The sequence below is a fragment of the Nannobrachium achirus genome (genome assembly GCF_963921795.1).
Source record: "Nannobrachium achirus genome assembly, chromosome: 18".
Taxonomy (NCBI): domain Eukaryota; kingdom Metazoa; phylum Chordata; class Actinopteri; order Myctophiformes; family Myctophidae; genus Nannobrachium; species Nannobrachium achirus.
Genome location: NC_137825.1, coordinates 11,792,575 through 11,806,134, shown reverse-complemented (window position 1 = coordinate 11,806,134; position 13,560 = coordinate 11,792,575). Strand labels below are relative to the sequence as shown.

Sequence of the window (13,560 nt, the reverse complement as noted above, 5' to 3'; positions counted from 1 at the left end):
ACAACACGTCATGATGTGCCCGCTGTAAGCTTACAGATCTTGATTTTCTTTACCATTAAAAAAAGAAAAACTTAAACTTAAACTCATTTTGACTACTTTGGACACAAATGACCCTGAAAAATGGGAGTTGATGATTTTGTACCACAGAATGTTGTACTACCTTCCGAAACAACACAGACATGATGGCCCTGGGATCTCCAGGTCTCCCCCCGCCCGCCCCACCACTGCTATGTAGCAGCATTGTTATCCTGTGGCAGAGCGGCGGTCTGTCCTGTGAGGCTGAGGCCAGTGGAGATGGCCTCGTAGCCCACGGACACCAGCGTGAGCACGCTGTTCTCTATCGTCTCCTCCGCTTTGTTGCTCGTCTCCTCCGTCGTTGTCGCCTGGGATCCGCCGCCCGCCGTTCCCGCCGGTCCGGCGCCGACTACGCTTCCGCCCGCGCCGTCCAGCCGCGATTTCTTCCGGTTCCTCCCACCTCGCCCTTTGCCCTTGTTGGACGCCATCTTCCCGCCAACGCCACCAGAGGAGGAGGAGGTCGTTCTGTGCAGCTTGCCGTCTCTGCCACCGCCGCCATCTAGGGCTGTCACGATTACAAAAACATTTATTTTTTTCAACCTACTTTACTGTATATCGCCTCAACTTTGCCCCTTGGTTGCAAACAGGGCAGCACAATATATCGTTATCGTATCGTATTGAGGAGATATGACCATGCGCGAAATCAGTATCGTGAAAGGCAACGATATCGCGCTAAATCGCCTTGGGCAATATATCATCCATATCGTTGCCCATATCGTTACCTTTTGCTACACTTTGAATATCAAAATAACAAGAGTGGGAACCCAATAGCACTTAACACATCGGACGCCCACGTGGTTTTGATGTCTTAATTTGCTGGTGCCCATGGCAACGCGTCAAACGCACCATTTTACCTACCGGCGAGAGTACTGGCGAGAAAAGTAATCAGAGTAAATGTAATCCGAGTATGTCCTGTTTATTTCGCGAAAATCTTTTCTTTCAGTCAGGACCGTTTTTTATCATTTCTAAGCCACAGTGTTTGTGTTACGGCATGTAGAAGAGGCTGCCGTTTTGAAATGAAAGTGATTTAAAAGCTAGATTAGGAGAAAACAGCATTTTTGTGCAGCCGCTAAACAGGAAGTCAACGAGACACACAGCACGTCCGGGTGGCGTAATTGCGCGCTGCATGTTGGGAAATGGAGTTTGTTTCATCACCGCGGTAGCCAAGTGCAGTAGCTATACAGTACAGTATAGTTTACTGTACAACGCGTCAAACGCGTCGTGGGCCTCCAGCGACATCAAAGAAATTGACTTGTAGACACCACGTGGGCATCCGGTGTGTTAAAATCAAGTGTGATACTGACTTATTAGTATGCTGTTTTCTGAATAATGCTTCGTTTTGCAACACTTATAATATTGAATATGACATGTGTATGTTAATATTGTATATGGTATCGACATCGAAATATTTGGCATAAATATCGAGATATGAACTATATGAACTGAATATCGTGCAGCCCTAGTTGCGAAACCTTCTGCAAATTCGAACACGGCAATAATTGCGGACAGGCCTTACCGCCGTTGTTGTCGCAGGCGGCGGGGCTGCCGCCGCCGCCGAGGGGGCGGGGCTTGCGGTGTCGCCGGCGGACGCGCCTCATGGGCGGTCCGGGCTGGACGGGGTCGGAGGCGGCGGCCCCCGACAGGATGCGGATCTGCCGGTCGATGGCCATGCCCACCATGTCCAGGCACACGTCCAGCATGCCCAGGCCCAGGCCGTGGGTCACGCTGTGGAACTGACCGCCGATGGCCGGGTCCCTGAAGCACCGCCGCATGTCCTCCAGGTGGTTCCTGTGGTGGTTGGATTGATTGATTGATTGAAGACTTTATTAGAAGTTTGCATAGAAAAAAAGTACAGTTTCATGACGGTACAGTTCACTGGTACAAGGCTGGATGTGTAAGAAAATACAGACATTCTGGGACAGTGTTCTAAGGATATTAGAGGAAATCATGGGTTATAAGATCATTAATGACCCGAGGGTATTATATCTTGGCTTGATACCCGAAGACACAGTTGGACAAGAGGACATTCATCTGTTCAAAATCCTGACACTGGCGGCTAAAAAAGCAATCACAAGAAGGTGGTTGAAAGAGGCTCCTCCTAGCGAGGATCATTGTTTGGACATTGTGGAAGAAATCAGCCTCATGGCAAAAATTACGTATAACCTGAGGACCAAAGCAGAGACATACGAAAAGCGATGGGAAAAATGGTATTTGTATAAGCGTAAATAGTGTCACCCATTGGCCGGTAGTGTATCATGTGTGTATTATCCGCGATGTGATTGGCCAACGTATACACAACGTATACGGATGATGCAGATGACGGGAAATCCCGCCCCTGTCACGGCAAAGAAGAAAACATAAAGTAAAGGCTTTTGGGGCTGAAATTAACAGAGTAGGGGTTCTAAAACTTTAGCGATTTAATAGTTAGGACAATTTTAAGATTAGTTTTATTAAAAAAGTGACATAGTATGGCTTTAATCGAAGGTGATTTATAATCTGTACATTAAATCCATACAAACTATAGGATGACAGGTCAACAAGTGAACAAGAGATAGCCATGCTGACTTCCATTATGAAATGAAAGTTAAATCTTTCAAAAGTTATTAACGAGGTAAAGAAATTACTGGAGGCATCTCCCGAGAAATGGTCAGTAGATCAGTTCCGGACTCTTTGCAGAGTCAGGGCATAACATGTGGTGAATTATTGTGTAGGCCGCATATAAAACGGCTTTAAACAAGGGTTCATATTTCTAGATTGTAATTAGAGTAAAGAAAAGATGAGTGTTAATATTTTTCATTGAACTTCTTTCTATCGTTTGGGGGCATGCGTGCAAAGTGGCTAAATGTGTCTTTTTAGACACAATAAGCCGACAAATTATGTATTATTTACAGCAACACTACTGTACTAGCCCCCATAAGTCACACCTAACCATGAAAGAAAACCGTGCAGTGCATGTTTTGAGGGCTCATTGTGTCTAAAAATACATATTTAGCCACTTGTACGCATGCCCCCAATCACTGAAATGGATAAAACAATAGAAAGAAGTAAATGAAAACATTTTAACACTCATTGCTTCTTTTCTCTATGTCTCTATTCTTTTCAACGACAGAGCTCTCTATTCTTTTCTCTATTTACAATCTAAAATATGAAATATGAAGTTGTCCTTTAAAAGCAACAGGACTAATATTATCAGTCAGACATACTTGGTTTCAATGATCTTGGACCAGTGTTGGACGGTGTTAGTCTCTGGGATGAGCTGCTTGGCCATGGTGCCGTAGTCCACGTAGTCCTGAGCAAAGTCCTTCATGTCAGCACACAGCGCCTTGGTGTCTCCTACAACACACACATTTTTACCAATTCATTTCTAAAGCTTTTCCCAAACTTTTCCAGAATATTTAACCCAATTTCCAGGACTATATAACGATAATTCAGCTCAATAACAGGTCGCTTACTCCTATGTGCAATGCCCAAAGACATGTAGTGTGTGCCAGTGGTTCTCAACCTTTACAGGCCGTGACCCCCGAAATAATCATGTTTTAACTGGGGACCCCCCCACCCGGAATAATCATGTTTTAACTGGGGACCCCCCCCCCCCCCCCCCCCACCCTGACGAGCACTAAGAGTTGAGTAATTTTGTATAACACGGTTCTATTGTGAAAGCTGATCTACATGCTCAGAACGCCTCGCGTTGCGAGGTGTTGTCTAATTTCAAAATATTTCCAGGAATTTCATGACCGTGGGAACCCTGTATAGTGTACCTTCAGTGAGCTTGGAGAAGGAGGAGGACACTGCGGTGGTGGTGCTGGGCGTCAGGCCCAGCACGTTGAGGGACTCCAGCAGGGTCTTCTTGCTGGCCGGACCCCGGCTGACGCGTGTGTAGGCAGCCAGCGAGCGCAGCGACATCTTCTCCGGGCTCTGCAGCCGCCGTTTGATCTCCTCGTACGAGATCAGGTACTTCCCTATGAGGGTGAGAGCGTGAAAGATTTGTTTTATTTTTTAACCCATTTAGGCCTAGAATTATTGAATGCTTTAACCAGTGAAAAATAGCAGATATACAAGCTCACAGAGTGCCGCGCTGCGAGCTTGTAGATCTGCTATTTTTTGGAAAAAGTTGTGAAAATGTGTGCAAATCTTTGAATACAGTATGTGTGTTTTCAAAGCGAACGTTTGTAACTCAAGTTTTGCTTCTGGGTGGTCCCTGGAACTAAATATTTTGAGATGGGGGTCCGTGGCCAAATACATATCATTGTGGGGGTCCTTCACATGAAAAGGTTTGAGAACCACTGACATACTAGTAGTCTCTCAAGAACAGGCTAGCTGAGCTCCATTTAAGTGAAAAGGACCTTTTCTTTGACGATGGCTAGCCAGATTGCTGACATAGAAACATAGGTTTTTCAAAAAGTCTTAAAAGGATTCAAAGGACACTTATAGAATGAAATGCTCTAATTTTCACGATTTTTCAAAAATAGCAGATCTACAAGCTCGCAGCGCGCGCTGTGAGCTTGTATATCTGCTATTTTTCAATAGCTAAAGCAGTTCTGTCCCGTAAATTGTTACAGGATGCAGATCTTTGAACTCTCTTCTCGAAATCTCGTCTCGCAAGACTTCTGAATGTGCATTGGGTGTGCCCATTCAGAAGTCTTTGAGATATTAAAAAAGCACTCTGAGCACTCAAATATGTGGAAGAGTAAAGTAAAACCAAATGTATTCTATAAAACCAACATGTTTTGACCGGTTAAGTTCATCATCAGGGCAAGAAATGACACCGTGGAGCAGGCCATGACATTATGGATTGTCCTGTTGTCCGGGACAACTAATACATCTTTACGGACAATTAAGTTCATTAAAAATGTACTAGTCCTTTGGACAAGTGGCACTTGGTTTCACTTTTTCTGTGATACATAGCAGCTTTGTGCTGTATGCAGACTATGGACCATGGAGTGGAGGGGGGCCAAAGAAAAAAAAGAAGGAAAAAAAAAAACGGAAAAATAAATGTGGCAAATTTAAATCTGGACAAGTGACTTTTGTGCCTGGACAAGTCAAGTCGGGAAATGTACTTTTCCAGAGGACAAGTGCCTCAAAAGGTGTCAAGCCCTGCTGTGGAAGGACTACTCTCACTGTGTAGGACAAACCTTTACCGAAACAACTGATTTTCGAGGGATAAGCAGAGTATCCCACCGCTCCTGTTTGGAGCTGTGGTCGGGTCAGGCGAATGAATGGACAAGATTGCCTATTAACACATCTGGTGCCAACCCCGAGTTTCCCGAGTTTGTATTGATACCAACGCTGTGCCAACCCCGAGTTTCCCGAGTTTGGGCCGTTTTTGAAAAAAAAAAAAAAAAACATTTTTCAAAGTTTTTTTTTTCAAAAAAATTTTTTGGACCTCCAGAAATGTGTTAGGCATGATCGCGATCGCGAAATTGCATGTTTAACCCCCATACCAACCCATTCTTTCAAACATGGCAGCCATGTTTGTTTACATCTGAAGAAAACATAATGGCCCATAAATCATGAATGCCTGAACGGATTTCCAAGCGGATTTCTTTGTTTGAAAGCTGTGAACAGCATCTACACACGTGGTGCATCATCTAGGCATGGGCGTGCACTTTTTACACAATTGCACAATTACATGGAAGTCTATGGTAACCATGGCAACGCGAGACATTGAAGAGAAAAAATCATTGCAACATAAGTGTTAAGAAGGGAGGGGAAAAAAACACTTGGACCACTCTTTTGGGAACAACACCAACAAAAGGTGAGAAAACCTCCTAGTCCGGAATTCTCCTTTACACCAGTGGTTCTCAACCTGCGGGTCGTGATCCCCGGGGGTCCCCAAATTATTATAATTTTTTTGAAGGGGGTCCCCAGATGATTAACTTAATGTGCAACATTGTTTTCTCACTCTACAGTAAACAAACCAACATAACGTTTAAGTGTATAGAGGGTTTATGCACATTTCTAAAGAGACAAGTTAAGGACTTTTAATACCTCTAAAATGAAGATAAACTGGCCAAATTGTCAAATATTAGAGGCAGAAAGTGTGAAAATAGCCAATCTACATGCTCACAACGCCTCGCAAACACTAGGCGTTGTGAGCATGTAGATCTGCTATTTTCACAATAGAACCGTGTTATACAAAATGTAATGCCTCAACTCTTAGTGCTCGTCAGGGTGGGGGGGGGGGGGGTCCCCAGTTAAAATATGATTATATTGGGGGTCGCGGCCTGAAAAGGTTGTGAACCACTGCTTTACACCACTGACCGACTGACGGCCCTCCTCAACACTTACGAGCCTTGGAGCCTTTCATGTTGGGGTCCAGCAGGGAGGAGACCTCGGCGAAGGGCATGTGTGTGACCTGCAGCGGGTGTGCAGGGCTCAGGGAGGCTGCCATCATGTCCTCCTCCACCTCCTCCGTCATCTCTGCCGTCTGAGGCACTGCAGGGCCCGAGTCAGACACCTGCATGCAGAGGCAGAATTTCAGAAAGACATTAGGGGGAGTCGAAATTAAAACGGGTACACATTATTGTGTATCATTATTTTATACTTAGACTATTGAAAAATAGCAGATCTACAAGCTTGCAGCGTGGCACTCGGTGCCGCGCTGTGAGCTTGTATATCTGCTATTTTTCACTGGTTAAAGCATTCAATAATTCTAGGCCGTTGTGAGCCATGGACTATGGCTCACAACGCCTCGCAATGCGAGGCGTTGTGAGCAAGTAGATCGGCTATTTTCACAATGTTCGCCTCTTGCTTACTTAATATTTGACAGTTTGGCCAGTCCTGTCGAATATTCAACTATTCGAATACTTTGAGGTCGAATAATTCAAATACTAAAAATCACTATTCGTGAATGCCCTAATAGTGCCAGTCCTGTCACTAACCTGCATGTGTGACTCCATGTGAGCAGGCATGTGGCCCTGGACATGAGAGTGAGTCTGGGTCACGACCTCCGACCCCACCATCTGATCCTGCTGCACCTGTCCTCCATGGGGCAGTTGTACCAGGGTGTTGTCAGACAACCCCTGCAGCGCCATGCCCACCTGCAGGAGGGGGGGGGGGGGGGGGGGGGGCACAAGTCATCAGTTAGTTCAGGGGTCTTCAGCGTTTTCAGGCCAAGGACACTTTAGTTGAGAGTGAGATGAAGCAGGGACCCCCACTACACATTGTATGAAATTGTGTCGCAGATTTTCATAGATTTCATAGATAGATTCATAGACTTGTTTGACAGCACTGTCATCAGTCAATGTTGGATTTGTGTTAATGTGTGTGTTTTCTTTTTCTTTCTCAGACATTTAACCACTTAAATCGTTTTTTAACCTCTACACCAAACCTATTTGGCGTTGAGAGCTTGTAGATCTGCTATTTTTGTCTTAAGTTCTCAGAATAGGGACTTGAGAGTTAAAGTTGTTAATTTGAAATAAATATCCTATTACAAAGATTTGCCGGACCCCCTGTTGAAGACCGGACCCCTGAGTTAGTTATCGAACAAATCCATTTAATCCAGAGGTATTCAACCTTTTTCATATCAAGGCCAATTATTTATTTGGCATTTGAGCCACGATCCACCATTTAATGAGATTCAACCTCTCAGACCCCAGACGTAGAATATTCTACCTATCATTTTATAATGATAGGTAATTTACTTTTCGGGCAAGTGGGCATGACCTTTGGGCAAGTAGAACATGACCGGTTCACCGGTAGTTCCCCGACGGGCAAGTGCCTCTGAGACCTTAGTGTCACTGTCAACCCCTGCCACAGGTGGTACCCGGACCACTGGTTGAGAAATTCTGGGGGTCCTTGACATTGTAAACTTTAAGCACCCCAGATTTTTTACGGTTAATCAAAAGAGAAAGTAACTGATGGAATAATCAACTCAACAGATCATGAATAGTCACAGCTTTGCCCACCTGGCCCATGTTGTTCTGCTCCTGTTGGGAGGTGTGGTGGAAGATGCCCATGACGGGCTTGACCAGCCTGAACACCATGTTGCCCTGGGCGTCCAGACCCATCACCCCGTTGGACGGGTCCATCGCTGCTGCGTCTGCCCTGAGACGAAATATGCAAACCAGGCCACTGTGAAAGAAAACCAGCACCAAAATAAGCAACTACAGTACAGCCCTCTGGCCCTGTTTTAGACGACCCTTCCCCCATATATTGCGCTGCAGCACTTATTTAATTCTAGCAGCCTGAGCTTATTTCACACCCACAGCCTGCATACGGAGATCAACGATTTGTTGTGTATTGCAGCGAAAGGCAAGCATGCGGCCAATACACAACAACGATCTGACAGCAAAATGGGAAATGGTAGGGTACTAGCGCTGGTCGGGAAAAGAATTACAAAATAAATAGACCAGTCAGTTTTTTTCTTCTGGTGACTCATACTACCCTCCCTTTATTTCTAATATTTACTTTTTTTTAAGACTTATTACAATTACATCAAATATCTAAATATTGAATCAAGCTAATTCAAATCGGATCAGGGTGTTCATGAAAATCCTGATTAGACGATACAATTACCAAAAGATTTTTTGAAAGTGAAATATCTCTTTGAGACTAACCTGATATATAGGTTGATATACTGAATAGTTACAGTATATGGGCTTCTCCTCTATGATTAGGCTTAGGGTGTTTATATCTGAATCTTGTGCAACTCTTCACTCTTTGCACTTCTCTGATGGCGTTCAGTCATGGCAACATTCCAGTTCTTTTATTTCTGGAAGAAACAGGAAACAAGAAAATATAGCACAAATGTTTACAATGACGCAATACAAATGCCAGCTTCAAAAACAACTTGGACATAGCATACCTATTCTGTAATAATAGGGAGAGAAGTCATTATGTAAGGTAAAGTGAATCCAGAATGTTATTGTGCTTTTAAGCATTATATTATGCATTTTAATCAAAATTATTTTGAGCAGGATACTCATGACACACAATTGTCTTATTGTCCAAGCCTATTTCATACTACAGTGGTGTGATGTATTTAAACATTCTATACAATATGGCTAGTAGAACTAATCATATCATCATCAACAGCATTGGTAAGGTGTTTGAAATGCTTGAAAATGTATCTAAAAATACATATTTAGCCACTTGTACGCATGCCCCTCACCCACTGAAATCAAAATTGCTAAAACGATAGAAAGCAGTAAATGAAAACATTTTAACACTCATTTTTTCTTTTCTCTATAATTACAATCTAAATATGGACACTTGTGGTTGAAAGAGTATTGTGGTCTGTTTTTTTTAGGTGGTCTTGCATATACAGCACACTCTACGTCATACATTGGCAACTGGCGGCCCGCCCCCACCTTCACTTAATGTGGCCCGCAGGTTAATATCGGAATACTGATATATATTATTGATTTCAGCTGTTACAATTCCAAACATGACCTGCTTTAATTACGTCAGTCAATATTAGTATAGTTATAGTAGTATTAAAATGTATTTTTTTATGTCCAATGTATTTGTATTTAGGTTCATAAAGTTAACATGAGTATATAACTAAATGCGTTTGAAATTGAATCAAAATGTTACATTTCAGGATTCCAATTCAAAAGAGGCAAAAATAGCCGATCTACAAGCTCAAAACGCATCACAGCGTGATGTGGGGGGACAGTATCTCTGTAGCCATTAAACGAAACGGGTTTCTTACATTGATGCTCCTACATCATGCAAGCACCAGTTAAAGTTACTTTCCATCCCTCATATACTGTGTGCACAGTGCACATCCCATAACCCACACACTGCACATCATTTTGGAGCTCATATCTTTGAACGGGTAAGGGCTAGTTAGACAAAAAATAAGAACAGTACAAGTATAGTCAATACAATAAAAAAGTAGTCCTTCTGATTCAAAAAGGATGTAGGCCTAGGTCAAGGAACCTAAATCGATACGGATTTGACCACGGCCCCCATTTTAAAAGGCAAAATGGTGTGCACTGTACGATATTATTTAATAGTAGACCTATAGTACATTCATTCTACCACTATTGTAGCCTAGATGTGTGTGTGTGTGTGTGTGTGTGTGTGTGTGTGTGTGTGTGTGTGTGACTGTGCGTGTGCGCGCGTGTGCCAGAGAGTGAGTGAGTGAGAGAGAGAGACACCAGTAAGACTCCCTAATCGGGAGATAAGCGACCGTAGGTGGCTTATCTCCACAAATAGGGCAAAAATGTGTTTTTCCCAAATCTTCCTGATCCATGTTGATGACATGAGTGTAGACATGCTGTGTAGTGATATTCGTGATTTTAGGGCAAAAACTGTAGGAGCAGTGTCCAAAAATGTGTTTTAAAAATCGGCCTGAAGGTGGCGCTAGAATAGGGCCATGTGAGAAATGAGGGGTGGGGTCTCCGCGTTGCCTTGGCGGACGAATAGGTACCGGCCCCGGCTCTCCCGGACGCTCCTAGCCCGAGTTACGGCATTTTATGTGCGCTGCAGTGGCAGGGGGTCCTCCACTGGGGGCGCCACCACTTTTGCATCCGTTCTGGAGCACCAGGAGTCGGTGGTCCCCGGGAATTCCCCGTGAGCAGCCCCGTTGGGGTGGTCATTTGGTCATCTTTGCACATAATGTCATTTTTTACATCTGGGGGTCCCTGGGGCTCCGGGGGTCCTTGGAGGTTGTAGTTTGGCAGTCAAGGAGTGTGTGTGCAAAATTTGGCATGGATGGGGGCAACGGTTGTGGAGATATGAGCAGGGCAAAAGTGTGACGGACTCACTGACTCACTCACAGACAGCCCGTGGAGGTTTTGGTAGTAAATGCGACCTACGGTCGCAATTAGTGGTCCTCCTGTCAAGTGCCGAAAATAGCAGACCTACAAGCTCACAACGCGACGCAGACGCGACGCGTTGTGAGCTTGCAGATCTGCTATTTTCGGCAGGTTGTGGTTGGTTTGGTTGAGTCTCTCTCTCTATCTCTCTAATCTCCTCCACAGCCAACAACAGGAGGAGAGACTCTCTTTCTCTACAAACTCTAAACTATACAACTTTGTTCTTACTTGAATGTTTAAAACACACAAGAGTCACAAACACGGCCTCATTCTGACCCATTTAGTGTCAAACCCCAGCTCTTTATAAACACCGTAAAGAGTCTCCATAATAACACTTTGTATGAACATTAAAAATATCACCACTTCTTCACGGTTTAAATTACTGACAAACATCATGGCGGCGGGGTTTCTTTCAACAACACCACCATGTTACAGGCCTCGAACCAACATCCACATTTTCTTTTAAATGTGTTTGTTTATAAGAAGATAGTTCTGTTTCGGTTTATGTCGTGGAGCGTTTCTTTCCACCTTCCCTGTGTGTCGGCTGGTTCCTACTACTCACCTCACGGCGGCTGGTGTTTAGTAGTTTTTTCCTTCGCTTATAAAAAGAGAGACTGATCCTGGAACAGTCCGTCCGCGGCCAAACGACATTTTCTCTCCGTCTCCGCCGTGGCCCAGGCGGGTTGCAAATCAGCTGCTGCCCGCATCGCAGGAACTCTCCATACCGGGGTCCGTTTTGGAGATTGCTCCACCCCATCCGGTCTGCAACGGATACGGAAATAGCGGCGAGTTGATGTGGACGAGAGCAGGAATTTGGCCGGATATGGTAGGCGGGCTCCGGACCGGACACCGAGCACTGAGCGGTGAATGGAGACTACAATGCAAATGAGGGGATCGACGCGATGATCCCGTGGACTACCGCGAGAGGTGAGTGTAACGTAATCCCCGCCGCTCATTGGTTCCTTCCCGGCCCCGCACGTGTTGTCATTGGACGGAAAGGGCGTCCGTCACGGAGGAGGCGGGGTCACAAAGACATTTTCTCATACAAAATCCCATTGAATTTGAATTATTAAAATTGTATCACATCACCTTGAAAAAATAAATAAAAATACAATAAGGGTACGGCGTCGGTCACACCAAAGTATGGTTTCCAGCTGATATTAAAGCGAATCTTACTTGTTCTTCTAATACACTACAACTCAGAGGCAAATAGTACTACGATTATTTGTAAACTTTAGTTACTACTTTGTAGATTTCTATTACAAAGCATATCCACTTCAGCCCTATTTAAACTCTGGCAATTTGAAAATAGCCAATCTACAAGCTGACAATGCATCGCAGCGACGCGGTGTGAGCTTGGAGATCTGCTATTTTCAAAAGATTTTAATAAATGCTTTTATATATGATACCTTGTGAAACATTCTGCATAATGAGTACTTTTACTTTTGGTACGTTGATGATACCAATACTTTTGTAGCTTTCACTCAAGTAGGCCTACATTTTGTTTAACAGACAGCACTGTAGGCCTACATTGCAGTAGTGATACTTTTACTCAAGTAAAGACATTTAGTAGCCTACTTTTTCCTAGTCTGGGATCAGTTCACTTTACGGGGTTTGATCCGGTCGGGAGCGGAAACCACTTTACGTCATGTTGTAGTCCTAGACGGACTACACTTTGGCCGGAACTATCAACCGGATTCAGTTTTAACCCAAAACATTCCCCTGCACCCAAGGACATACTTTTAGGGCCGACCTAATAAACACCTTGATGAGGCGTAGTTTTGCCTTCAAAAAATTAGTTTGGTATGTGCATCTTTTAATCCAACTCGTAGCGACTGGCAAGACTGCGTAGGCTACTCCAGCATTTTAAAAGGGATTGGGGAAACAAACGGAGGGGACCAAATCAAAGCGACGCCGCTTCTATAGTGGTTTCCGCGCTTTAGGCGGAAACCAAACGGTCTGTTGTGAACGAACACCAGGCTCTCTCTCCGGAGAAAGCCTGGTAGGCGAGGTTAACTTTTTCCAGCACTGCAGCCACAGGTGTGTCTTATTAGCTCTAATTAACCAAATCAAAGGCCCTCTGCGCATGCCTGCTGCTGAGTGCTGAGATGGATGGAAGCCTAGTTTATTTCCAACAGTGTGTGGTTCTCAGTTGGAGGTGTTGGTCAACTCAAGGTGGACTAGTTTACAGATCATTTGTCAACTGTCAAGTCATTACTTTACTGCTTCACTAGTGGATACAATGCTGAGTAGATTCAAATCTCAGGTAACACCAGTCCTCAAATGTGGATTGTCCACATGGACTGAATGTGAGCTGTTTAGGGTTTTCCAAGCAAGAGAGAAGATGGTGATGGTTTCCAAAAGCTGTTCATCTTTGTCAGAGGAGGATGGATGCAGAATAATGGAGGCCATGCTGAAACCGCAGTTAAAGTTAAACAGAACAGGTATCTACTGATGTTTGTTTTGTAGCCTTTCTTTCATCTTCAATAAGCCCTGTTTGCAGCTAACTTGCTATACTATGCTTGTTTCCTAACTATCAATCATTTGTCTGGGGACCCCCTGGAGCCCTCTCAAGGACCCCTGGTTACCAATCCTTTATACCAGAGAGTTTCATATTAAAGGAAAAGGTGTCAGGTTGCTTTTCGTGTTCTATCCTTCATATAGGCCTAACAGTACATGTCATAATGGAATTGTTTCTCAACCTGTGGGTCAGGACCCT

General features: G+C 44.2%; 1 protein-coding gene across 1 annotated transcript; it reads right to left on the bottom strand.

The window, feature by feature from the left end:
• Window positions 1-227: 227 nt before the first annotated feature.
• LOC308302875 (uncharacterized protein) lies at window positions 228-11,515 on the bottom strand (the record flags this gene model as incomplete). Its single annotated transcript, XM_080747193.1, has 9 exons — window positions 11,404-11,515; window positions 8,634-8,788; window positions 7,983-8,121; window positions 6,957-7,115; window positions 6,364-6,532; window positions 3,834-4,034; window positions 3,279-3,408; window positions 1,592-1,863; window positions 228-580 (listed from the first exon to the last, which is right to left on the bottom strand). Exons 3-9 carry the CDS (start codon window positions 8,103-8,105, stop codon window positions 228-230), a joined length of 1,407 nt encoding a protein of 468 aa, XP_080603319.1. The 5' UTR covers window positions 8,106-8,121; window positions 8,634-8,788; window positions 11,404-11,515.
• Window positions 11,516-13,560: the final 2,045 nt, after the last annotated feature.